Genomic DNA, 27,826 nt, shown 5'->3' on the forward strand with positions numbered 1-27,826 from the left:
AGAGAACAGCAAGTTCTAAGAAGTAAGCCATTGTGGAAGCAGTTTGGGCCTGTGCTTTTCATGTCTGTGCAGTTCTTCAGAAAAACTTGCAAATGAGAATCTAACTAAGACCATATTCATTGAATAATAAAGGAATAAAAGGCAGCGTGGATTTGCTAAAAGCCAGTTTTGTAGGATGATCCACAAAATAGTATAGTATAAAACTGAAACTTCAGGCATTCAGGAAATGATTTTTTTTAATAATTTGGGGTTGCTTTTTGTTGGGAGTTCGAGATAGAAAGAAGTTGATGGGAGAAGGATTTGCCTCTGCTACCCAGCTCAGGACAGTGACAGGACACTGACAGCATGGTGTGACTGAGACAGACCAGTGTGAGCCCAACATGGAATTTCCACCAACTTCAGGAAAACATTAGCGTTGTGTTTGAGGCGCCGCCGTCGGACACTCCACGCAGCAGCCCCTCTCGAGAGAAAAAGCATTTTAAAAGCATTTAAACTGATGAAGTCCCGCGGAACACACTTCCCAATGACTAGGGAGCCACTTGTTTGAGCATGCAGGCCTGAAAAGGTCTGGCTTATATAACCTAAAACAACAAAGGAGTGGGAATTGGATGCGTAAATACACGGATAGGGGAAGTAAGAAAAAAAAATCACAAACATCTATTGATTTAGATGGAAATTAGACGCTGGTTTCCAGGCGCCCGACAAGAGGCCCCATCCGGAGCTAGGGCCATAACGCCCTGAGGAGGAGCACAGCGATGGCTGGCACTGCCCGGGCGCGAAACGAGGGCAGGACCGCCCTGAATTCCTCACACACTCTCCAGAGCCGCAGAGTTAGCTTTCACTCATCCCGGCTAATAGCAGAGAGTGAAACCTCCTCCTCCGACAGCCTCGGACGGGCCCCGAGGGCGCGCATAGCTGAGCTCCTCAGCCCCGCCTCAGCTCCCCCGCGGCGCCGGCCGCTCGCCTCCCTTCACCCTGCCCCTCTCGGCTCCATCTCCTTCCCGCCGCTCCTTCCCCTCCCGCCTCTCCACCCCGACGTGTCGGCGGGCACGTCCCCACCGCCGCGGCCCGCCCGCCCCACGTCACCCGCCCGGCCCCGATTTAAGGCGGCGGCCGCCTCCTCCCCCGCTCTGCCGCCACAGCCGCGCCGGGGTGAGGACGCTCGGTAGGTGCGATTGCTGCGTGGGCTGGGATGGCCGCGGGAGCCGGGGGCGCAGGGAGGGGGAGCGCAGGCGGGGCTGGTCCCGCAGACCTCCGGGGGGACGCGGTGGAGCAGGCGGCGCCAAATGGACAAAGTCCGCTGGACGCCGCCTGCCCCACCGAGTCCCCCGGCCTTGGTGGTATCGGGCACAGCGCTGGGCTTGGGTCCAGCCGGCGTGATTTCCATTCACAACCCCCCCATCGTCCCCTCCCTCCATCCCCCTGAGCCTCCGTGGATTAACTTGCTTTCCTTAATCGGTGCGTGTGGCCCCGGGGAGTGATCCTGCGAAGAGTCTTGAGGATGGGCTTAGGGCTGCTTTTCAAATACAGCATTAGTGGACTACCTACCGCTTCCCTTAACTTGTTTCTTTGAGGGGTATGGCACTCTTAAAATTTTGGGGTTTTTTTAAGTGTAACAGCCGGTGCTCGAGTGGGTGGCTCCGATCAGCCGTGCACATTGAAGTGCTCGTAGTGCGAGGGGCGGGCTCGGCACGTGGAGGGCGCTCTACATGGCCGCGCCTCGGGAGGCTCCTGCCCACGAGGGCTGGCGCAGCTTGGTTGATGTTTCCTAAATACGGCACTGCTGCCTTCCTGCCCCTCCCCTCAGCCCCAAAACTCACAGTCCTGACCTGCTGCTCTGCTTGGCTTCTCGTGCTCTGGACGAGTCGCTGCCTGTTCTGCGCCAGAGCCGTGCGGTGTCTGTGCTTGCGTCCGTCTGTGCGGCTGCTGCTGCGCTGGGCTCCTCAGGCCGCTCCCAGTGCAGCTCCCAGTGCAGCACCATTTCCTGGGAAAGCGCGGTGTCGGCTTCCACACGGAGACGGGGATGATGCACGATCCTCTGTCATCACTGTGCCATTTCGGCACGCCCTTGGCTGTGGGAACCCGGCTAAGCAGGATGCTGTGCAGCTGAAATGTGAGGGTGGGAGAGAGGGTAACACCAGACTCCAGCCATCTTAATTCAAAACTGTGCAGTTTCACTTCAAAACAAATTCGTGACCTTGACGTGGGGGCGCATGCTGTGCTTAAAAAGGGCTCTCCTAAGTGTTGCACGACTTCAGCTCTGGAAACGCTTCAGGGCACACAACTCCGGTTTTTCAGGGTGAGAGAACAGAGACTGCCAGTGCTGTGCTCAGAAGTACTAAAATGGCTTCCCGTACCTAAATGTAATATGGATGGTTATTTAGAACATTCTGCTGCTGCTGGAGTGCCACCAGATATAATATAATCAATAGCTCTCAGGCTGTATTTGAGGCAAAGCTAGGGTGAGCTTGAACAGAGGATTGCCATCAATAATTCAGTTTTGAAATCATTTTGTGACATACAAATAATATTGCCAAATGTTTTATTCATGTGTTTTGTATCCATTTTCTTCTCATCCTGGAATAACATCTGTCTTGCTGGATATAAATATTCTGATGTCAATAAAAGCTCCAAAGCTTGGAGAAGTAATCTGTTGCTTTCCTTTCAGCAGTGCACCATGTCTCTCAAGGAGCAGCTCATCCACACTGTCCACAAACAGGAGAGTCATGCCGAAAATAAGATTAGCGTGGTTGGCGTGGGTGCAGTCGGAATGGCCTGTGCCATCAGCATCCTCATGAAGGTAAGTATCAAGCTGGGGAGGAAGCAGCAGAAGAACCTGAGACCTAAAAGGGAGCAAAAAAACGAGTCACCCTTATTAGATGAACTTCTGGTTATACAATCCTTTTTTGGGCCTGAAATGAAGCAACAGTCTTCAAGTCTTCAACAGTCTAGTGACAGAAAACAAATAGCTGCAGTTCTTGTAAATGAAGTTTGCCTCAGGATCAGACAGAATGTCCTTTATCTATCATTTTTAGAGCTGCATTTACCTTTGTGGGACTTGCAGACTCGCTTCCAAGTAGGCATTCTCTAACACTCTAAATATACAAAAAGATTGAGAACTGAGGATTTATTTCATCTTGAATAGAGTAATGGACTAATTCTTTGCAGTGTGGTCTGGAAAAATTGGTCCTTCACACTCTGAATGACTGGTCTTGTGCCTTCAGTTATCATACTGAAAATGCTGTGGTTGGCATCAGGCTTGTTTTTCTTGACTATCAAATAGGTTGCGTATGAACTGCTATCAAATTATTCTTCATTCATTTCCTGCTTAATTGTACTACTGTTTCATGCAGAATGTGGGTATGAAAAGTACAAAATGAAGTCAAGGAAGTCCCAGGGGACTAACTGAAGGACTATGGGAAGAAGTGAAGTGTTAGAGATGGGCAAAATTGTTTAAGTAGCTTTTAAAATAATTGTAACTTCATGGTTTAAAAACTGTGGGCTTTGCTGAAAGAGGCAGCAGATTTAGCAAACTCTTGGTCTCTCGTAGGACTTGGCCGATGAACTCGCCCTTGTTGATGTTGTGGAAGACAAGCTCAGAGGAGAGATGCTGGACCTCCAGCATGGCAGCCTCTTCCTTAAAACTCCAAAGATTGTCTCTGGCAAAGGCAAGTAGTTGGTTCTCATGTGCTCGTTATTTCTAAATGGAGACAGCCACTTCAGGTTTCACCCTGGACAGCCAAGAGCCAAGTCTAGCGCTTAGCCTGTCATCCTGATTGTTGGGGGGAAAGCTCACGGATATAGTACTCAGCTGACATTTTAAAATATACCTTCTTATGGCCAGTCCAGCTAGGAATCTTCTTCCAGGGTCCACTACTCGGTACAAAAAAATGATTTTAAGTACTTGTGTACCTTAGAGAGCTTTATATCATGATGAGTTAACCCCTGAACTCATTACTGCTTATTTCTGATAACTTTTAGTGGCAGCCTTGAGTAGGGCAAAGGCTGAACCCAGGTCATACCTTAATTACTGTTCCTACAGCTAGTAGGTTAGGAGGGCAGAGCCTGCCTTCTACACAGCACTTACCCTGAATGCTATCCCAACAGCTATCCCTAGTCCCTTTGTGGCTGAGAAGCGTGGAATATCACTGCCTGCAGCTGCATGTTCCAATATCTCAGTGTTCTTACAGTGCCTCAATGTTGCTTCATGTGGCAGTGAGCCACAGTCTTAAAATGAAATTCCATTTTCTATAGAGGCAAATTCCAGGGTAACAATTACCAGGGAATTGCTGCACCCTCAAACTTGAGAATCTGAGATCTCAGTACAGAAAGGGAGTGAGAGCCCCTGTTCTGAACCATGTGTGTAAGAGGTCATGTTTGACAGAGCCTTTTGTCTGCAGATTACAGTGTGACTGCACACTCCAAGCTGGTTATTGTCACTGCTGGTGCCCGGCAGCAAGAAGGAGAGAGCCGCCTGAACCTGGTCCAGCGCAACGTCAATATCTTCAAATTCATCATTCCCAATGTCGTTAAATACAGTCCTGACTGCAAGCTGCTTATTGTCTCAAACCCAGGTTTGTCTTGTGTTGCCATAAGAGGATTTGGCTTAGAGAATAGCGTTTCTTCAGTCAGGTGGCATTAGTGCAAAGGCTTTTAGAAAATATTTGTGCTGGGGAAGAGAAGGCTCCTGGGAGACCTTGGAGAACCTTCCAGTACCTAATCCAGTACCTAAAGGGGCCTAAAAGGGAGGTGGACTTTTTACAAGGGCACAAAGTGATAGGGCATGAGGTAATTGCTTTAACTGAAAGAGCTAGGCCTAGGTTAGCTATAAGAAAATAATATTCTTTATCATGAAGTGGTGAGACACTGGAGCAGGTGGCCCAGGGAAGTTCTGGATGCCCTATTCCTGGAAGTTGTCACAGTTGCATGGAGCTTTGAGCAACCTGGTCTAGTGGAAGGTGTCCTTGCCCATGGCAGAGGGGTTGGAATGAAATGATCTTTAAGCTCCCTTTCAACCCAGACCATTCTATGATACCTGTATAGCAAAAAATGTCATCCTTCCTCTCCAGGCTCAGCAGTTTGGTCTTCTCAAAAACGAACTTGGGTTTCCAGAGCGAGTGATCCTGAGCACACTAAGGGTCACTGATATTTATGTGCATAGCGTAAAGGCAGAGCTGAGAGACTGTTCAAAATACTCCTTATGTTATATAAAACAGTCATTCTGTTAGCCCAGTGCAGTGCCTGGCCATGGGCACTGCTCTGTGCTCTGTTCATGCAACTAGCCTGCAGGTAAAATGCTTACAGATGAATGGAAGGTACCTCCCTCATTATCAGTCTGCTCACAGTGGCACTTGTTATGCCCCTGTTCTCCTCACAGTGGACATCCTGACCTATGTGGCCTGGAAGATCAGTGGCTTCCCCAAAAACCGTGTGATTGGTAGTGGCTGCAACCTGGACTCCGCTCGTTTCCGCCACCTCATGGGAGAAAGGCTGGGCATCCACCCTCTGAGCTGCCACGGATGGATCGTGGGAGAGCACGGAGATTCCAGCGGTAAGGGGGAAATCGGGCCAGCTGCTACACAAACTCCCTGGGGCTTTGTCTGCCAGGAACACCTTGAAAACACTGCTCCAAAACCTTTGCACTGCAGCACCTTAAAAATGCAAATTCTGATTTAAAGTCTTCTGCTGCACAGAGTAACCCTAGACGATCTATATTTGACCTGAATGACTGCTTGGAAAAGGTCATTACTGTAACCTGAGCTGGCTAAACATTTCTGGGCTAAATTGTTCACATGACTCCCAAAAAAACCCAAACTAAAGCAGCAAGAGGATAAAGTTCTCTTCAAGGGCCTCTCAAAGATCTACTGGCAGTCACTCAGCTGCCATTCCTGCCATCTCTTAATCACTGTACAGAGGAATTGCAGGGGCAGGTCTGGAGGACAGGAAAAACCACTTCTTCCTTATTTAACCTGTAATTTTCCAAGCAGCACCAGAGCAGTACTGTCTGCTCCTGACACCCACCAGAATGCACTTGGAATCAATTCTTACTTTTGAGAAAACTTTGCAAAATACAGTGGCTGTCATTTTTGTTCATGTTGCCCAGATATTTCACGTTAACAAAGGTGTATTCAAACTTTGTGACATGGTGTATAAATGTTGATGTGCTCCTAGGTTCTCAGCCTGCAGTTTGGATTGGCCTTATAGGTCATATTGTATTTAAGGTCATAGCTAAATCATAAGAGATGTGTTGCAGATTAATCTAGCTACATCTTCTGTTAACTGTTAGTTTGAGAAGAACTGAGCATTGTGAGATAATTAATCTGTGTGCAACTCTCAGTGCCTGTCTGGAGTGGAGTGAACGTCGCTGGCGTCTCCCTGAAGGCTCTTCATCCAGACTTGGGAACTGATGGAGACAAGGAACACTGGAAGGAGGTCCATAAGCAGGTCGTGGACAGGTGAATACTGGCTTGTTTTTTATGTAAATTTCAACACAAGAACAAATCATGAAGAGCTGAAAAATCTCTGTTCTACAGTAGCCAGATCTAGAATACCTCAGTAGCCCCAAATGTCAGGATGCAAACATAATGGAACATGAAATAATATTTTAAGGAGTAATGTAGATTTGGCAGTTAAGTTTTCATTATTTGTAAACTTTAAATTAGGGAAGAGGTAAAACTTCTAGGTTTCCAATATAATTGTGGGGACTAGTGTAAAATGCAAATTGAATTATTCACTGCCAAGTTCATTTTGGTGTTGCCAGAAAATCAGTCAAGCTTCTGATGAAGCCTCCAAGTTGATCCAGAGACCTCCAAAAGCCTTTCTTACAAACTTGAAGCAGTTCAGTTGATGGTACTTGTTCTTTAAATGAGTGTCTGTGTCTCTGCAGTGCCTATGAGGTGATCAAACTGAAGGGGTACACATCGTGGGCTATTGGCCTTTCTGTGGGAGACCTAGCCGAAAGTATTATGAAGAATTTGAGAAGAGTGCACCCCATCTCCACCATTGTTAAGGTGAGCAGCCCCTTTTCCCTGCTTTGTTTTACTGAGAATTAAGTATCTCTGGAATTCTGAAAAGCAGTGAGCACTTTCTAGTCTAATTTCAACTAAATTTGGTTTCCTGATAGGGTATTCTATGAAATACACAGACTTACATGAATTCCAGCCTAACAACCCTTATGTACTTTTCAGGGCATGCATGGAATAAAAGACGACGTCTTCCTAAGTGTTCCTTGTGTACTGGGCAATAATGGCATCACTGATGTAGTAAAGATGATCCTAAAACCTGAGGAAGAGGACAAACTAAGGAAGAGTGCAGACACACTGTGGGCAATCCAGAAGGAACTACAGTTTTAAACCTGCCCTAGCAGTTTTTGGCTCTTAGCAGTTTAAGGGGTTTAGTGGTTTGTCTTACGTTGCACTTTCCAAGTAAGTCAAATCTTTCAATGTATTATCTCAACTAGAACACAGAAAAGGCTCAGATCTGAACAACGGGGTTTCCTGAAGATAGCATTAGGAAACTAATTAGGGTTTTCCCTGTTCACAGACACCCACGTTCTTAGCCAGAGCTAGATAACCCAGTCAGTCTTGTCCAGTGAAGTGGTATGACAGAAATCCAGCATTCAAAGCAGCACTGCCTAAAAACCCTTTGCCTTTTCCTCATCTTGTTTCATGTTGGTTCAAAGGAATAAGGAGTAATTGCTACACAATGTGAAACCAAAGACTTTTCTTGAAGTTAAAGGATTGTCAAGCCAATTGACCAACCTTCTCTGCCAGCTGAACAGCTTAAATATTTCACTGTTGATCGGTCCAAGTGTATTTTCCTAACACTGCTTTGGAATTTTTGTGGGTATTTTTTTTCTTAGAGAACCTTATTTTTGTGTACTATATCAGTCTAGTTGTAAGTTCTGTCTCCAGAGCATGTTTAAAAAAATGTTAAGGTTTCCATGTGCAACAAGACAGTGACTGTCCAACTGTAGTACCAACTACAACACCAAATAAACCACAAACTGTTACTTCTGTCTCCTTGTTTTTCTTACTGGGGCCTTGTCTCCCACATGCAGTTCTGCTTCCACCCACCTAAATGAATTCTATTTTTCGAGTCACTATAACTCAAACATCACCTTTGTAAACATGTTATGTGTGCAGCTGTGCTGCAGGCTGCAGGCAGTTATGTAGTTATGGAAGTCTCACCCAGTTTTTTAAAACGAACTCCAACCTCTTCAGGGCCAGCAGTAACAGGAAAAGCCTTAAGGCAAAGGCTCAGTCTTAAGCCATGCTGAGACCAAGAACCTTTTGAGTTTTCACCTTTCATAAAACCTTTCAGTTTTCACTTGTCATAATAAATGAGCTTTTCCAGTTTGGCACATCATCCTCCAACTCTCACAAGTAAAATGAAAGCATGGTTAAGCTGACACTGCTTGAAAAGAAAGCACATTACACAGTTCTGTAGAGGAAGAAAATATGCAACAAGTTTTATTCAGCGTTAAGTACACCAGCACAAAGATTACAGGAGATAGAAAGTGCATTAATAAAAGCTAGTCTTTACCAAAAAGAAAATATATTATTGATTCAAAATATCTTACACTTGGATGATGTAATAACTTACTCTGGGCACCTACTGATTAAGAGAAAGACCAAGAGAACGGCTGCTCCACAAGGAAATCTAACTTCCCAGGTAAAGTCTGGGAATTCAGTAGAGATCACTGAGGCCAGCAGTCTTCCTTGCTTTCTGCATCAGTGCCCTCAGCTGGAACTGCTTGCGAGACAGGAGGCGTACATGCTGCAGAAAGAGACAACAGCTGGCTATTGGTAAGGTCTGATCAAAACTTACACTGCAGTACGATGTTCAAAGCACAGCATGTTCTGGGACCCAAATGGGATGTCAGCTTTTTGGAAACACTCAATTCCCTATCCTACTAAATGCCACTTTCTTGGCTTAAAATGACCACCAGATGGCTACCAAATGCAATCACTACAATCTATTTTTTGCAATTTTAACTTATTAACTAGTTCATTAAGCTATAATAATTACTTATTAACTCCACATATATTCTTATCAAAGTAATAACATGCACTCCATAAGGTGAAATCAGACTAATGCCCTTCCCATGGGGCAGAGAATGGTTGTTCTAACAGTAGATAAACAGAACCAGCAAAGTCTACACAAGAAGGAAACAATATGACTTTGCATCTATAATGCTTAAAAAATTGGTCTTTAAATTCTGGAATTACTTTCTAAAACTTATGTTTGAATGTATAAATATTCCTGTTCCTACAGGATCCTCTTCTGTGAAGAGATCATGAACATCAGTAAGCTGACTCAGAGTCCAAAGTAAAACACATTTAAAACACACATCTTAAAAACATCTCAAGAAACCTACCTTTAAAAAGACATCTAAGTCTATCACTCCACGTCTCAGTGCTTCCCCAAGGTAGAAGATGGTGTCTTCAATTGCATTTTCCTCTGCATATAAGTTTAGGATCTGCTTGTAAAGTGGTGCTGTAGGAATTATAACTTCATCTATGTCATTATTTTCTGACTGACTTTCCATTTTCTCTAAGGCAGAACTGAGCTCCTCATCCTTCTTTTTGAGAAGTTCAATGTTTTTGTCAACTTCAGCCTAAAAACAATTAAGATGTTTATTTATCTTCTTGTGATACAATTGTCTAGATGAATGATTTTTAGACATACCAGTTCATTCTGTACTTCTTTGCTTATGTCTATTAAGATTTTTACAAAAGAAAGAGCTATCAATCTGTAGATTTCAGATTTTTTTAAAAAGTAACATCTGCTTTAGATAATGTCAGTCCATTACCCATTTATAACTGCAGAGAAGGCATGCCAACACCCCAAGTATTTCCAAGTTGCCACATTAGGAAAAATAACCATTTCAACTAGCTAAAAATAATAAAAGCAAAGCCAAAGTAATTATTTTCTTTAGAATGTGGTATCCCCAGTTTTCTAGTCCAACTAATAATTTCTAATAGTTTTTTTTAACCACATTTGAACACTGAGCTGGTTCATCAGTCCCAAAATCTTACTTGCGAGCAGCAGTGCAAGGAGCAGATGGACTAAATGGAAGATGCCTTAATGAAAAACTGCAGGAATTTCTGAGCATGCTGTGAGTAGGAGAGACTTCTGGGAATAGGAAAAGTTATAAAAGGAGGCTGTGACCAAAATCGGTGTTCTCTGCACTAAGACACTGAAATGTTCTCCAGTGCTGCTGTTACACTTTATTATCAAGAAACTGAGACACAAATATGAAATAATCTCGCACCACTAACATCTTTCACAGGAAGAATGGGGAAAAATACTGTTCCTCTACTACTGAGCAATGACATTTTTAAGACACCTGCAGGACACTGCATGTCATGGTCACTGCTATTTCTGACTTTCTTCAGCCTGAGCACAAGCCCCCAAAAGCTGCAAAAGAGAAAAAGCACAATGCGCTGGAAGCTTTGTTATTTCTATCATGCCTAATGATTAATTATTTACAAGCTTCTGTTCACTACTAGGAATACTCAGGTGGGAAGCCGTGGCTCCTCTCAGCTTACCACTTCCTGATCCAGGCGAGTTACCATCTCCTCCAGTTTCTGGTGGCCCTTCTTCAGGTCCTCCTCTGTGCGTTTCAAGGCGTTGAGCTCGGCCTGTGCGCGATCCATCTCCTCCTTCATGCGCCACCTCAGTTTGTCGCTGACGGCCGAGATGAGCGACGCGCGGATGGTGTCCTCGCTGATGGTGCCATCTCTGCTGGGGCCTGCACAAGGAGGGGTCACAAGATCAGTGCTGGGCTGCACTGCCTGCAGCATAAAGCCAGCTGGAGTAGCAAGAGGCCACGTTGCTCTGTGTACTTCAGCAATGTGAGACAGTAAAATAATTTTACTGCTCTCCGTAACAATTTCCAGAAGCAGCAAAGACACCACAGTGAGATAACATACACTAGGATGGACACAAGTAAATTTAAGAGTATGCATCCATTAATTCACTTCTCTAGTCCCATATCCACACTCCTTTTTTACTTTAAAATGAGGTGGCCATTTCCTCTGAAGTCCATAAATGTTACTAGTCCAAGACCTTCTTATGAAGAACAAGAGTTAATGGCTAGATGTATTCAACCACAATTAATGTAACAGCTGGCTCGAGACAATGAATTTACCAACTGCAGGTATTTGAGGTTTTTTGTGGGGTGTTTTTTTTGGTTGGTTTGGTTTTTTTTCTTTAATTACCTGGCCTGGTAAGGCAAGTTTTAAACTAGGAAAGACAAAGGGAGAGCTATAGAGAACACCCATGCAGCTCAAGCGGGGATACTTCCAGGAAGGGCAAGCAGCCCAGGTTCTCATGGGGAGCCACCCTGACACCTGCTGGAGGGACAACAGAGGCAGGAACACACAATCCAGGAGATTCCTGGAAAGCACTGACAATAACTTTCTGATACAGATGCAGCCAACGAGGAAAGATGTGCTGCTGGACCTTGTAAAACTAACAAGAATGTCTGGTTGGAGATGCAAAGGTTGGGGCAGCCTTGGCTACAGAGACCAGGAGATCATGGAGTTCCGTATCCCACAAGCAGACAGCAGGGCGATGAACACGACTGCAACCCTGGAGTTTATGAGAGCTAGCTCTGGCCTCTTCACAGACCTTCTTGGAAGAATTCCATGGGAATTTATCATAGAGGGAAGAGGGGTCCAAGAGAGCAGGTGAATATTCAAGGATCACTTCCTCCAGGCTCAAGAACAGTGCATCCCTATGGGCAAGTGGGCAGAAGGGGCAGGAGACCAGAATATGCTTTTGCAAATCAGCCTTTCAAGGATAATTTCAAGCGTCTATCACTAACACGCTTTTAAACAGAAAGGTAAGGACTTTGTGTCTGTCACAAGAACTGCAATGTGTCTCCAGACCAGGAAACTCAGAGCGCTCTAGCAAATGTGAAGTGGCTACTGATGATATTTATCACAAACCACTTCAGTTATTCTGTGGGAATAACTGGAGGATCACACTTTCCCCAGGCTTGTGCCTCACACCTTCTAGATCAGTGAAATTTCAACGGGAATGTAACAACTACTGACATAGCAACAATTACAGCAGCTTTTGTGCCTAAACTTCACAACTGCTATGAATGAAACACAGAGAGTTTTGAAGCTCTATAACAACAAAGAAAATAAGCAAAAACAATTTTTACCAGAGTATCCTTTTATCCAGAGACACAGCTATCAAAACCCTGAAGCTGTTATATTTCCCAGTACCCTAGATTTCAAAAAATAAAATGAAAAAACTACTAATCACTGCTCATATGAATCTTGTATATTTGAAGACTTCTTTTGACTTCTGCTATCAAAACAAGACTGCATAAATTTTTATCTCTTCTCTGTATTTTTTACTCTGTTCCTGTCCACAAAACCTACACCAAGCTATACAGGTGGAAAAATAAAGCTATGCAAATGAACGACAGAATTACAGGAAGAAGCACATCATGCTTACTAATCCACTAAAGCCTTTCTAAAATACAGAAAACATAAATTTTGATCATTATTAATGTGAGCACTTTGCATACCTATAAGTTGCACCAGAATATGTGTACTTTTTAAAAAGAATGAGCAAATTACCACTGAAAAATAAAGAGACTGAATTATTAAACAACTGGTGCAAAGACAGCCTTAAGAAAATATTAATGTCCAAACACTTCATCTGATTTACAGTTCTGGCCTAAAAAATTCACCCTGTTTTCAGTCAACAAGATAATTTGCAAAATTTGGTTAACTATTAGAGCCAGCAACAGAAGTTGTCAAACAGCACCATATACACAAATCCAGGAATCCATCATTGCTGCTTCTTGTGAAAAGGAGAAAAGAACTGCACTTTCTACACGGAGAAGTAAAATTCAAACCAAGTCAGTCAAACTATCTAGAACAGAGTTTATTCACTGTACAGGACTTCCTGATTAAAACAGACAATTGTTCCAAATCAAAAAGGCCTTATTTCCCTTCAAAAAACAGAATTAGCATGATTTTAGTTACTGTTTACTTTAAATAATGAATTATACTCTAAGACAAAGTCAGAATCACCAGAAACAGTATCAGCACAACTTACGCTTACTTTCTTTTCCCTCAATGTCCCTCCCTCTGAGAGTTTTTATGCAAAGCTCACTTTAACAGTAAAGTAGAACAGAGGGGAAAAAAAAAAAATCACAATACACCTAGCACAAAGTTCACACAGAAATGCCACCAGAGAGGGAAGAGGTCTTTGAACATAAAAAGCATCATTTTAATGCAGTTCAATCAATGGATCTTCTTACAGAGCATGAACCCATAGCATCTTCTGTCACTTCCATAATTAGCCCAGCTTGGGGAAAAGTTCATGGTCATTAAATCCACAGAACTCTGGAGCCTTTAACCTTTACTAGGCAGAGTCTGGTTTCAGATGTGACCTTACAGAGTCATCAAACCAGTAATTGCATCAAAAAAGTAATTAATGGCAGATGACTGAACAGAAAGAAAAAGCCTAAAGGACTGTTTGAAGAACAAGTGATCATGAAAAACTTGAGCTGCTTTGCATGAACATTTTCCTTCAATTCAAACTAGGCTCACTACAGGAAATACATCACCACCACCCCCACAAAACTCTGAAGTTGTAACAACTGATATGCTCCTGAATAAACTATCACAATAAACCACAGCCAAACAAACAAACTGTACAGGAAATAAACATTTTCAGTTGAAAGGAAAAAACAATACTGGACTGTAAAACATACCAAACAAAACAAACACAACAAAAACACTTCACAATATTTTAAGTGTAGTGGATGATTAAAGAGGTGTGTTTGCATTTCATCTGGCACAAGAGATAAGTCATGTAAACCAGGTGTAGGGCTTTTACCTAGCTGTAATGAATGAATCAGTGTAATGTTAAATTGTCACTATGAAACCTGGCATTACAACATGGAATCACAGATGATCTAACTCAGCACTGGAAGAGTCTTCTGCCTTTGACAGATACTGCACCTCTATTCATCTTCAGAGGGGATGAAAACGAGGGAAAGAAATCAAATAGAATATATTTCTCTTTTAAATTAACACTCTGCTACATAAAGGCAAAACTGGATTTATTTGAGAAAGACCCTGCAGAAAGCCAGCTTTCCCAGAAAGGTTATCAGCTCCCTACAGGAGAGCCAGTGCAGACCATTGATCCCCTGGGACACCAGTGCAGCCCCACATCACCTCAGAGCCCAGGGGACCACTGAAGCAGCCAAGAACTTTCAGAAAATGCTTTCTTAATTGAAAAGGCTGAAAGAACTTGGACACAAAGGACAGGATCAGGCACAAGGAAAATACAACATACAACTTACTGCTGCTTTCAAATTCTGTAGTAACAGAACTCCTCAGATATTTTAGTAAGAGTAAAGTAGAAGCATCTCTCTTCCCTTGCCTTGTCCCCATGTATGTGAAGGAAAATCACAAAATACACACAGTTCTGGAAAGAAAAGACATTCTATGACTCTAACCCAGGCCATTCCATAAATAACTGGGAGATCACACATTAAATGAAGAACCTATGGACGCACTTCTAAATTACGGGGCTCAAGAGTCTACAGTGGATTGCTAATGTGAACATGTCACAACAGAATCTACACCCTCACCTTATAACTGTGCCAAAAGGACTGTCAGCCAGCTGGAAAGTTACTGCACCAGCTTCCCACTTAACTAGATGACATTTACCACTGCTTCCCAGTCTCCTACACACACACCAGAAGTGAGAGGCAGGGTGGAAAGCGAGGGCCACAGAGCAGCAGACTGGGAAAAGACACAGGTCAATACCCTAAATCCTGATGCTGGAGGGAACGAAGGAGGAAGAGACAAGCAGAGATCATTAAGAAGCAACAGGGAAGAGGCTGGAGAAGAAACTCACTAAAAATGAAGCTCATTCTAAACTGCTATTCTAGGAAGTTACTATTTTGGGAGGAAAGAAAGTATAAATATGTTTAAATATAAAGATGTTTAAATGATGACAAAGGTGTTTTTCTAAACCGTGAACAGGGCAATGCAGACAATCAAAAGTCACCTACAGTTAAAGGGCGAGGAAAACCCCATGTAGTTACATGCAGTGCTCTTCAAAACATTCACAAAGCACACACAATGTATGGCATAAACCCAGGAATATATCAAATTCCTGACTGAAGGGGAGTAAAATGTATTTTTTTCTTCCTTTGAATAAATTTTAATTAAAGCTTAATACTTTGGAAATTCAGAGTAAGAACAAGTTCCTTTTTCCATTTTATTTCTTTAGATATATCTAGAGAAGCTTTACTTCAGAGAACCCCTTTCCAAGGTACTCACCAACAGTGGTGACAGGAGGCTGGGAAGGGTAGTACTGAACACTGGTGGTTGCTGGAAAGGGAACACCACCTGGATAAGGATAGTTTGGGTAGCTGCTTTGACAAAGAAAAATATGCTAATGTTATGCAACTATTAGTAAAATATCATCCACCTAGATTATCTTTACTGCCACCATATTAAACATTCGTTTACATAATAAAATGTTAAAATTGCAGGCCTTTTTCCTGTTCACATTAACATCTTTCACAACTGGTATTTCTGGTATTATTTAAGATGCCATTTTATCTGAAACCCCATCTAGTTATTGCCTGGTCAACATTTGGATAACAAATTCTCCTGAATCTCTCTGTTTTGCTATATGAAATCCCAGAAGTATCCAGAAGAAACTGTTCTAGCTACAAACCCCCACACAACAATTTCAAATTAATGATTTTTAATATGAGAACAGTTAAGAAAATGATGAACTTCTTTATGTCAACCTAAAAATGCAAAGAAGTGCAAAATGTGGTTGCAAGGTGAAATAAACTCCTCCAGAAATTTTCAGTCCTGCTCTGAAGGATAAAGAAAGCCAAAACATTCATTTGCTCACTGAAACAGTTATGAGATGACATGTGACAGTCTACACCACCTTTCTAAAGTACATTTGCTATCAACTAAACAAGGACACGAATTAGTCAGTACTAGACTGACAAACACCTGCATGCAGCAGAGTATTAACCACAGTAATAATTAACCAAAGTGCTCCAAAACTTCCTGCAAAATATAAAATAAGCATGTTCTGTCTTTCTTTCAGGTAACTGCAAATTTAATAGTTCTTAAAACCTTCCTATTAATTCATAAATTACAAATTTTAGGAACAGTTCTTTTGTACAAACATTAAGAGCACTTCAAACATATTTAGGAGGAAAAAACATGCTCTAAGAATTTAAAAAACCCCAAACTTTTCTCCTCTTAAAACATAACACTCCCCCCCGTCCCAATCCACACAGGTTTTTTACATTTTTAAATATTTTAAAATAAAAATTGTCCATATTACACTAACATCTCATATGCTCCTACTACAAAATCAGGACATAAGGATATTAATAATAAAAACGATTAATTATGATGTAAAAATACAAGCACACACTAGGAGGCAGCAGTCAACACCTCACTATTTACTAAGACAGATCTGGAAGTCTTCTGGAAATGCTTTACTCCAAATGATTATACAGAAAAAAAATCTTGGTTAATAGTAATGAAAAGCTTTCGAAGTAACTTTGTGTTCTTCAAGTTCCCTTATAGTGCTCCAAGTCCCCATTTACTCTGGAGTCAAGGTTTGTATTAACCCAGCAATGTTTTGTTCAATTTTTGAGTTGCTAATAAAATCTCGACTTTTAGGGGTACCTTTCTTTCCATGTCGTGTAAACATATCAGCCTCATAAAAATAAATGAGTGAAGGAAGATAACAGCTGGGAGTGAGGTAATTTCAAAATCTATTTATCACACCCATATGTATTTTATTTGAAGCAACACTAAGCTAGACCTTCCTCCAATTTTGGCTACTGACAAGAATTCGGCCCTCACTTTTCACAAACCCTGCTAACATGAATAATTAACAACAAATACACCGTAAGAAAATATAATTATGATTAGACACTATTCAGTGAAACTCTATCAGGGAAATGATAAGAGTTTAAAGGGGGTCTTACCTTGGGTTTGGAGTGCTTGATGGTGGATAGGGAGATATTCCACCAGGAATTCCTGGCACATAGGAAGCTAAATAAAACAAGAATTTTTTGTATTTTTACACTGCAGATTTTTAAACCCTCAATGTAAAGAAGTTCTTCCTCATATATACAAATAACCTAATCATTACATTAATTTTTTTTCTTAATCATTACTTTAAAGTAATCACTGCATAGACAAAAATAGGTATTAATTTAAAACTGCACAACAAATAGGTGTATTAAGGAAAAAAAAAAGAATCTGCAGCTAGGGTACTCAGGAAAAAAACCCCAAACATGGTATTAAAGATGACCCACCTGAAGAGCTGTCTCCATTTTTTCTGTAATAGCTGAAAAAAGATTTTAACCTGTCTAGCCAATGATCTCTGTTCACTAAATAACAAGTGCATAATTTAAGTACCTTCAGAGTAGTTGATTAGCTGTATAATGATCCAACCATGTCCTTATCAAGTAATTTCTGCTGTTTAGAAGTTGTATTTAAAAATCTGTTATCAGCACATATAAATATCTAAATAGTCTTAGCAAGTTCAAGATTTTTCTTGAAAAGCTGACAAAATTATGGTTTGGATATAGTTATTCCACATTTCTAGCAAATTTTAGCAATACGTCATCAAATAACTTCTTTTTTCCCACCTTTCAGAGCTTTCAGATGATTAAAATTTTTGTCAAAGGACTTCATTTTTTCTTAAAAAATGTATCTATAACGTGAAAAAACCCAAACCCTACATGTTTAGAAAATAAGGAAAGTCTGATTACACTAGTCAAACTAAGTAGCTATTAATAATTTCAAAACCCTGAAACATTTGCACTAAAATTATTGAAGTTATGAAATAATTCACAGTACTTCAGCTCAATTCAAAACAGTAATTCAAAGCACTTCAGCTCTGTCTGACTACAAGAGCAATCAAATGTGGTTCACTGCAGGTTTGTCCTTAAGGCACAAGTCACAGCCTCTGCTAAAACCACACTTACACTGACCCCCACTGCTCCTGGAAATCCAGGACATTCCAATCCTCTGGTGCTCTCACAAACACCACAGACAAGCTGAAAAGTCCCAATCACCTGCCTTTAGTCAATTATTCCTAATTCCCATTTATATTTGCTACCCATTTTCTCACAGGTTCACAGCCTAAAACCTTGCTAAAATTGGTTTCTGCTGGAAATGACAATGAACAGCACTTCAGCTTTTCAAATGTGACACTGTGATCAAGTAAAAGCCATATTTCAATAGAAAATGGACACAGCCTTAAAAATCTGGCAAAAATAAATAACTCAAAATCCAGCTACTGTACTATTAAATCCATGTGGAACTGTTGTAACATTATTAAATAAACAATCTCCAGCTAAACTGCTCCCCTTCTCTACTGCCCCAGTCTTTGACTTGAGGAGGTCTTTGCTGCTGTTTTTTTGGCTTTTTCCCACCCAACACAGAGCCTCCTCCTGAAAGAACTTCTAGGATTTGCTGTTTCCCATTTCCTCTTTTTCCCTCACCTACCTATCCCTCAGTCTTTAAAGCCTGAAGAAGCTTAAATAATAATAGCCTCCAGAAGCTTAAATAAATAAATGATTTAAATAAGTCTTGAAGATTTTAGCAAGAAAATAAGAATGGGTACCAAGTCAGAGCACCCCATCAATAGAGAACAAAGAATAAAAAAATCACAAGGCAGGGTTTTTTTTAAATATTCAGCCAGCAATTTGAAAAAAGAAGAAAAATAAACCACACAAACAGGACTGTGGGCATAGGAAACAAGTTATAGGCATGCTTGTGCTTATGAAATCAATGGTTGCAGGATACTTAAAAGATGGGCTTATATTATTAGAATGAAAAAAACTGATAGAAAGTTATTTGAATAATCTCTTTGTAAGTCTATCTGGGAATGTTGACAGGACACAGGTTGTTTTGAGGAGCTTGGGGGTTTGAGTGTGTTCTGTTTTTTTCTGGGTTTTGCTGTGTTGTAATACAAACTTGATTTTTCCCCTCCAAAACCCCAAACCCCACCTGAATTCTTAGACTCACAGAGCCTCTGAAGTTGTAAAAACCTTTAAGATCATTGAGTCCAACAAAGGTAAAAGAACAGCCCAGGTGAATTCATTAGCCAGCAATGTAAAAAGTAAAACGCATTATTTGTGGGCAGATAATTATTTGTGCAGGGCAACAATCCCTTTGAAATATGAACATGATTATTTGCAGAAATCAGCAGTGATGAGCACTTACAGGTTGGTGGGCCTGTTGCCTGGTATGGGGGGTAGCTGGAGGAAGCAGTAGGCCGAGAAAACACTGGAGGTTCCTCTCCAAACACAACAATCATGACCTGGATCAGCTCCAACAAGTCTGACTGGGGCTGGGAGGAAAGCAAATCACAAGTTGTTGATTTGCCAACAGAAAGTTTAATTGACTGTAGCAACAACAGGATGCCTTTCCATCAGCTCTCAAAAGCATTCCTTTTATTTGTGGGTTTAAGTGTTCTTAAAATGCATGTCTGTATCTGTATACGTAAGTGTATAAATAATTTCCTTTCTGGATTCTATTAGAGACACCAAACCCAGCCAGCTTGTACTCAAAACCATATAGCAAAATACACCAGCAGCCAAGTTTACACCCAGAATGAACTGGGTAATACATGGTTCCCTATCAACTGCAGGATAACAAATAACTGGGTATAAATGTCCAATGATGATTTAGAGTAATACTTAAAAAAATTAAATCCACCCTGCAACACAAAAAACATCAAGATCCCCAAGTTTTTTAGACATTTCCATTTCATATATCACAGCTTTTGCTCTGATTCAGAATGTCTCAACAGAAAAAATATTCTAACCCACTAAGGAGTGGCACGAACCTCTTTTAAACACAGTTAACCCAGACTTCTCTGTAGCTACTTAATATAGGCAAGATTTCATTTTGCCAAAATAGGAACAAGCATCATGAATGCAGCACCAGATTAAATACCCCAATTCCAAGTTTATTTAGCACTATAATCCACTTATTTTTACCAACCTCTCCAACTGAAAGAACTCTGTATTAACTGAAGTTTACATGATCCTCTTGCTTTGTGCAACACCTGACTTGGGCAGACTTTTTCCACTATTACTATGCAAGCACTGAACTATCATCTTAATAAATGTATTCCTATTAATCACTTTTTGCAGAACCATGCATCTTGTATAATTTTTCTAATCTTGTCAACACAGTTGATCTTTACAAGTCCATGTTTTGACCAAAACTTCTATGAGGCCTGCACTGCTCAATGCCTCTATTTATTGATAAAGAAAATATATCCATATACATGAGGGTCTAGGAATGTCTACATAAGGAAGTCCAAGTGCTTGTAAAAGTCCATTTTAGTCACAGAGATATTTTAAGTAAATTCATAATTTTCCTTCTGTAAGTATTCTTATGTCACAAATCTTCACATCACTCTCTTGCCAGGGGAGAGGACACCTTATGCTGCGCTGTTTAACCAGACAAGTTGTAACTGAAGGCACCATTAATTACCTTAAATAACCAGAACACAAAATGCAACATCCTCAACTTTAAGACATTCCAAAAACCAGCTCATTTTATTTAAAAAATGGTTTAAGATCTCAAATAAAGACTATGTTTTTTTATGAAAAACGATACAACTATCTTGAGGAATGCAGAATGAGCAGTTTGAGAATTTCAAGTTCCCTATACTTACATATTTCCACTCATGCAGGTAGGGAAGGTATATCTTTCCATTTGCATCAACATGCTTCCCAGTTTTTATCGTCATAGAGCTCGTGGGTTTAACAAAACAAATTGGGGGGTTGAAAGGGTAGGTGTCCAGCAGCCACAAGCAAATGGGGATATTATATGTGTTACCTAGAAAAGACATTTTAAAGATTTTAGAAGTCATTATTTCAATTCTTCAACTGTCCTCCTCCTGTATTCAGATTCATAAAAAACTCCTAAACCCAGTAAACTCAACTGTACAAAGTTCAAAGCCAGAGCCAAAATCTACTAACATTCAACAAATAGGTAACACCATGGACACAAAGTGAACATTTCTCAGAACAATTTAACTTTGATTCACAACCATCACTCACCACTACTACACAATCTCATTTGTTTTATAATTCAACATTAAAAGACTCTAATTGGAGTTATCATTAGCTGCAGCAATAAATGGCTTGCAACCCTCATTCAACTGACAAGCCTGAAAAAACATGCAATCCTGAAAGAAAAAAGATGTTACAAAGCTGTAGATGACTGAAGAAGCAATGCTCAGCATTCAAATTTTATCCTGCAGCAAAAATAGAGAACAGTTTCTTCAAAATATTTTACTTTGGACAAGTAAAGGATTTCAAGAAAAGACTGATCACTGAAGTAGTAAAGTTGAATCAGGAGAAATCCAAGTTTTTCATGCAATTTTTGAAAATAATGGGGATGATGATAATTATAACACATGCATACCTCTGTAAGGCACAGGAATGGTTCCAGTGAGGCTCATCAACTCCCTGGATGAACCATCATTAAAAACTGAAAGAGAACAAACAATATTTTTAAGACAAACATATTGGTTACGTTAATCTCAGCTCAGGTTATTCCCCATCTATTTACTGGCCCAAGTTTTCACGAGTTACACACATACAAATATAAACTCAGCCTGAAAGGTTCATCTCTTGCACATTTATGGATTAGCAAATGACTGTCCACAGTCAGGTAACTCCTTGTGAATAACACCCTTCTGAGAAATGACTGACTAATCACTGCCAAACTACCCTTTGACAAATAAAACTGTTTCCTCATTCAATGACCAAATACAATGTTGGAACCTTGCAAACTGCAAGTAATGCAAGTTGCTGCAAAGATAATCTGAAGTCAAACTTGATTTAAAAAAAAACCCTGTCATTTGAGGTTCACAAAATAATTCCTTATGCTTTCTTCAAGCATATGCCACAGGCATTTATTACAGAACCAGCAAAGGAAATTTAACTGAACAGTAACACACTGAAGAGGAAGAAAGAGTGCTTGACTCTGCCAAACCTTAGTCACAAACTGCACAAGAACTCTGACCTAAATTTACTGAGTTGCTGTATTTAGTTTTCTCATACTTTTAATCCAATACATTATTCTTGGCTGAATAAATCAGCTTCTGTTGAGGAAGCTTTTGTCTTCTTAACTCCTCCTGAAAGTTTCTAGCCGCAATTCAAATGTAGGTTACTGTGCACAGATATTGTGGTGCTGATGTTCTGCAGAGGCAGGTAGAACATGTTGGGATTTCACTGGGGGCATATATTTCATTATGAATATGAACTTGAAAACTCTCTCATCAGCAGTGTAATCACTTTCTTGCAGCTGATGTCACTGCTACAGATATTATCGATTATCTATAAGTGATTTGTGCTTAGCCTCTCCCAGGCAGCTTAAAGAGCATTAGGGAACACAAATGGCTACAGCTCAAGGATATCTGGAATTGTGATCACCATGTTATGCGAGCTTGTGCAGCTATTCCAGCCACAGTCCTTTCACTCCTGTTTTGTTTCTCCAGTCACTGCATGAATTTTTATTTCTGTGACAGCTGCTGGCATGCAGCTACTAAAGTTAAAACTAATTCATCTTTTACCTGTCCATGTCCCTTCTTACTATTTCTCAATCCAGATATACAACTTAAAAAGCAGAAGACTTTAAAATTTTTGTTGACATATTAGTAACATAAATTAGATCACAGAGGAATCCTACAGGTAACAGTTAGAAAAAGGTGACCAGAAGAAGGCTGACCTCAGCAGCTATGCTGGATCACTGTATGCTGAGAAACCCTAGATATCGTCTTCATTTAACACACTTAACTTAGAGACTTTAAAACAGCTAACAAACAGTGATTATCATCAATAAGTTACATTACAAAACCCTCATGCCAATTTTCTATATACTTGACTCTGTTTTCTTCATACTCTTAAGGACTACCACAATGATTTTAAATGAAGCATTTCTTCATTGATTTACAGTTCTTCCTACACAGAATTTTAAAAATGTCTTTATATGGCAGCAAAGCTGAATTTGTAAGACACCAGCAATCTCAGGACACCAAATGATGACATCAGTGAGTGATTAACCAAAAAGTTCAGCTGTGAAAAACATGACACTTCTTGGCATATTAGATAGTTATTTTCTAAAGTACCCTTACTATATTACTGAGTCTGTGTTTCTAAAGAAGTATTGATGTCCAAGACAAAAAGAGAAACTCAAGTAATGTTTTCTGGTGTTAATCTTCTTTCCCCCCCCCATACAAAAACCACCAAAGACATCTAACACATCAACAATTCATCAAAAAAAATTTCTCATGCACAGACTAACCATATGAATCCATGACAGGTTTGAGGTCCTTGTACTGAGTAATAACACTGGTTGTCTCCTGTATGGTTAGGTCTCTATACTTATACTGGAAAACAAAAGAGAAAGAAATTACTTCAGAAGCTATATTTTTAGCATAATTTAATTCAATTTTTTATTTTACCCAACAGACAGCATTTATGAGAGTTTACATCTACAGATGGACATTCTTCTCCACTCTTAGTTTGGAACAGTCATTTACTTGTCCATATTACTTAAACAACCACTGCCTATATAACTTGCCGAACTTTAACAAGATATTAAGTCTTAACAAGGGTCTAAGCATCAATTGATTTGGGAAAGCTATTCAATTTTCTTTCATGATCTACCACAACCAAGTGTATCTGAGAAATCGGTGTGAATCTTTAAAAAAAAAGTAATCTTCCAACAAATACAGTGATGTTTTGAACATTCCTGTTAAACAGCTATCTAGGATCTGAACCACACAGATACATTTCATAGCACTTTTCAAAGCAACACCACATTTATCAATCATTGATTAGCGGTTACATGTATTTTGTCAGCTAGAAAGCAGACAAATCAAGGCCTAACATTACCAGCAATAACACCAGTTTTAGTCCTTTCCTTCTGTCAGGAGCAGGGAGTAACAGCACAGATGCCCTGTAAACCACAGATACACTACTGCAGAATTCACCAGTGTCAGAGCTATAACCCACAGACAGAAAAGAAACTCCTGGGCAACAGAGCTGGTTCACAGTGTTCACACAACCACACAGTGCAGCTCTTTAGCCTGGTGGTCATTCCTCCTGATAATTACTATCGAAAAGAAAAGCCAGCCATGTGGTCCCTTGACAATTTTTTGACTCTAATATAATTTTTAAAAATTGCAGTCTTCAGATGTCCTAAGGAACACAGACAGAAACCTTTCATTGAACCAGGGTAGGAAGACAAGGGGCCCAGCACAATGAAATGTCTGACATCCAAAGCATGCAAATGTTAACAACATCTGAACAAATTAATCCAGACACTATCCCAGAGCAAACTATGGTGCCACAGTTAAAGGTCACCTTAGCTCTGACAAACACTCATGAGTTGTGAAGCTTAGAAATTTACTCTTCTTCCTGTCACCTCCAGAGATTGACAAGGATGCTCCTCCTGGGCATGACAACTTGGATTTACTGAGCAGAGATGAACCCACCATGCCACCTCAGCCTACAGAAGCATCAGCACCTCGGGTGATGCTGTGACTGATCTTCCTCAAATGGCCAAGGACAAAACAGCCACACAGTCTGTCTGCAAATTGCTGGTCTGGGACAGAAAGCAATCCCTCCAGCAAGGATTCCTGTGTGCACAGGGAAGCACCAGCACAGAGGTGAATCAGCCCCTGGATGCTGCTTTGGTGGGAGGGCTGCAGCAAACCATCTCAGCCCCCTCTGTAAAGTGGGTGCAGGATTGGGTGAGTGCAGAAGGGACTTGACAGAGTGACAACTTTGTTAACATTTGAATACGTTCCTCCCTCCCCAACAGCTGGCAGAAACAGGAACAGGCATTGCTGGGACATGGAGGAATTTTCAGGTACACCAGCCAGGGACTGGCAGCACATCCCCACACCGCTGCATGTGTCACTACAGGACAAGTGACAGCCGATCACCAGCTACTTTTAAAAGGTGGGGCCTTTTCATAGGAACAAACCTTATGGTCCAGGATAGAGCCTCAACAAGATTGGCATAATCACTGCTAAAAAGAGAAGCGGATTCCGCTAACAGAAGCTCCTAAAAAGAACAAGGATCATAGAATGGTTTGGGTTGGAAGCCACCTTGAAGATCATCTTGTTCCAAGCCCAAGGCTGGGAAACTTCCACTATCCCAGCTTGCTCCGAGCCCCATCCAGCCTGGCCTTGAACACCACCAGGATGGGGCATCCACAGCTTCTCTGGGCAACCTGTGCCAGTGCCTCCCCACCCTCCCAGCACAGAGGTCAGAGCAGAGCCAGGCCTCACTTCCACTTCTGGCGCAAGCATCTCAAGTGAGCTGAGTTAAGAACTGATAAAACAATGCCTGCCTGCTCAGCAGGCACACTGTGAACCTGGTGCACAATGGGGCTGATAAACCACAAATCTGGTTATCGGGGGTGCTTTCAAAAATTAGGCACAACACCTGAACATAAAGCATTTTCATATCTATATTAAAACAAAATAAAATAATATTCTTGCGAACTGTTCTTACACTGAGTGATGATTACTTAGTAGAGAGACAGTTGTATGACTCCAGCTACTGCTACAAGCAAAATTAAATGTTAATTTCAGCAGTTAATTTCTGTACTTAGACTGATTTCCAAGAAATACGAAAATCTCTTTGGAAAATATAAGATCCTAATGATTCCTACTAAGGTAACTAAAACTGATTAATTTGAATTCTTAATTTCTAGCCTTTTTCCTTCCTCCATTCTCAGATTGCAAATGCATTCCCCTCATTTTACATACCAGGAAACAGATCACAGTAGGATGAAGCATTTCAAGATCTGACAGCAGATAAATACCTGAAGTTAAATCAAGTGCTTACGTTCTCCCAAACTAGGGTCAAGCTTTTGTTATCTCATACACTGCACTATTCCATATGGGAAACAGCACTAAACTCTAGAACAGAAAGTGTAACTACTTTTGAAAAATAAATATAATGAAACAGCATTTTCATTTTTCATCACCTACAGAAAGTCAGACGGGAGTATATAATGAGCAAGTGTGGGGGAACAACAACATTAGGTTCCCTTAAATTCTATTTCTTCTATGGCATCGCATAATTAATTTATTGAGGAGAGGTGTACACAAATACATATATGATCTCATTTGCTGACACTGAATAAGTATTCAATACACATTTTCAAGCTGATAGAAAAATCTGCTTATGAGTCCATGCAGGTGAATGTGCCTTTGGTTTTGATCGGATCCTCAACTATTCTACTTCATTTCAAAACCCTACACATCCGATTAAATACTGCCAAACTCCCCCTAAATCCTCCCCAACACAGTGACTCCCGCTAAGTGTCAGCCTTCGGGGTTTCCATTCCAAGCTGCTGGACAAAGCCCGGTTTTCACCCGAAGAGTGGCACGCGTGGCTCTGCATGATTCAGTGGTTAATGATTCGCCTTCCATGAGATTTTCCCGTTTCCTTACACAGGGGCGATAACCAAACCAAACCCACCCCACCCCGGTCAGCGATGCTGAGCTCGCCTTCCCCTTCTGTAACCGGGGAGCACAAGCGCCGTGAGCCCCCCACGGCCCCGCTGCTGCCTGGCACCGTCCCAGCGCAGCCCCGCAGTTCGGCACGACCATTTTAGGCTCGCTGCGCCCTTCCTGCTGCCCGACCCCACTCCCCGGAGCCTCCCGGCGCCGGGCCCCGCTGCCGCCCGCCGAGCCCGGCCGGCCGCGCCCCTACCTTGGTGAGCATCTTCTTGAGCTGGCTCTCGGACACGGCCATGGCGGCCGCCCCTCGCTGCCGGTGCCGGTGTCGGTGCCGCCGCTGCTCCCGGTGCCGCCGGCCCGGCCCTACATAAACACAGGAAGGGCCGCGCGCCCGCTTCCGGCGGCGGCGCCGCTGCCGCGCGTCACGGGGCGGGCACCGCGCGGCTCCGGCGGAGCGCGCCGGGGAGCGGCAGCGGCCTGAGCGCCCGAAGACCTGCCCGGGGCTCCCCGCCCTGCCCGGGGCTCCCCGCCCTGCCCGGGGCTCCCCGCCCGTGGGGAAGCAAGTCCCCAGGGCCGCTGGAGCCGGGCCCTTTGGTTATTGTTCAAGGAACACGACACAAGCGCGACATCAAATTAATCCACAAAACACAACTCTAAGAGCTGGCAGTATTTTACGGTTAAAATTATTACAAGAACACTAAATAAAGAACAGCTTGACTATTTGTGTGAAAATAAATGCTCAACAGATGAGAAACAACACCATGAAAAAAATTGTAAAACCTTAATTCATATTTTTTTCCAAATTAAGTGAAAAAACCAAACCCAAAGTGCAGCGTTTCAAATATACAGCAGCAAAGTTGGTTACTTGCAGCCATCACGAATTTTGCCCCATCATTCATCAATACAGTGAAAGGAATCTGGGTATTCCATAAAAAAAAGGTCTGAATGATTGAAGGTTTTTTCTTTCTATTTTTAATCCAGCTCTGAGATCAGTATACTCAGAACTCCCTGCATGTCTGGCTGTGTGAGGTGGAGCTGGAAGGCACAAAGGATCAGATCTTTTGCTCTGCCCCAGATTCTTCTCTTGCTCAGAACGATTTTCCAAGCATATTTAAGCAGGCACCCCTCAACGTGTAAGTGTGGAATGACATTCCTGAGCTGCACACAGCAGGAGTGGAGCCCATGGCCCCTGTGCCTGCCATGCCATGCTGGGGTATAATCAGGAGGAATACAGTCTTGCCAGAAGCAAATCAAGAGGTCAGAACCCAAAAAT

General features: G+C 41.7%; 2 protein-coding genes across 5 annotated transcripts; one reads left to right on the forward strand and one right to left on the reverse strand.

Moving 5' to 3' along the window:
* The first annotated feature begins 1,040 nt into the window (after window positions 1–1,040).
* On the forward strand, window positions 1,041–8,011 carry LOC134551047 (L-lactate dehydrogenase A chain). Of its 3 annotated transcripts, none has more exons than XM_063398119.1 (8): window positions 1,041–1,165; window positions 2,669–2,800; window positions 3,551–3,668; window positions 4,401–4,574; window positions 5,378–5,551; window positions 6,338–6,455; window positions 6,887–7,010; window positions 7,188–8,011. In XM_063398119.1, exons 2-8 carry the CDS (start codon window positions 2,678–2,680, stop codon window positions 7,350–7,352), a joined length of 996 nt encoding a protein of 331 aa, XP_063254189.1. In that variant the 5' UTR covers window positions 1,041–1,165; window positions 2,669–2,677; the 3' UTR covers window positions 7,353–8,011. The 3 variants fall into 3 exon arrangements, with proteins under 3 accessions (XP_063254189.1, XP_063254190.1, XP_063254191.1); XM_063398120.1 differs by having other exon boundaries at window positions 1,065–1,165; window positions 2,672–2,800; XM_063398121.1 differs by having other exon boundaries at window positions 1,148–1,169.
* A 429-nt stretch (window positions 8,012–8,440) lies between these two features.
* Window positions 8,441–26,966, reverse strand: TSG101 (tumor susceptibility 101). 2 transcript variants are annotated; one of them, XM_063398126.1, is made up of 10 exons: window positions 26,807–26,966; window positions 23,376–23,460; window positions 21,492–21,557; window positions 20,737–20,900; window positions 19,272–19,398; window positions 17,021–17,087; window positions 15,330–15,421; window positions 10,554–10,756; window positions 9,380–9,619; window positions 8,441–8,778 (listed from the first exon to the last, which is right to left on the reverse strand). In XM_063398126.1, the coding sequence occupies exons 1-10, from the start codon at window positions 26,846–26,848 to the stop codon at window positions 8,689–8,691; spliced, it is 1,176 nt and encodes a 391-aa protein (XP_063254196.1). In that variant the 5' UTR covers window positions 26,849–26,966; the 3' UTR covers window positions 8,441–8,688. The 2 variants fall into 2 exon arrangements, with proteins under 2 accessions (XP_063254196.1, XP_063254195.1); XM_063398125.1 differs by having other exon boundaries at window positions 15,330–15,424.
* Window positions 26,967–27,826: the final 860 nt, after the last annotated feature.

The sequence above is a fragment of the Prinia subflava genome, chromosome 5 (assembly GCF_021018805.1).
Source record: "Prinia subflava isolate CZ2003 ecotype Zambia chromosome 5, Cam_Psub_1.2, whole genome shotgun sequence".
NCBI classification, from domain to species: domain Eukaryota; kingdom Metazoa; phylum Chordata; class Aves; order Passeriformes; family Cisticolidae; genus Prinia; species Prinia subflava.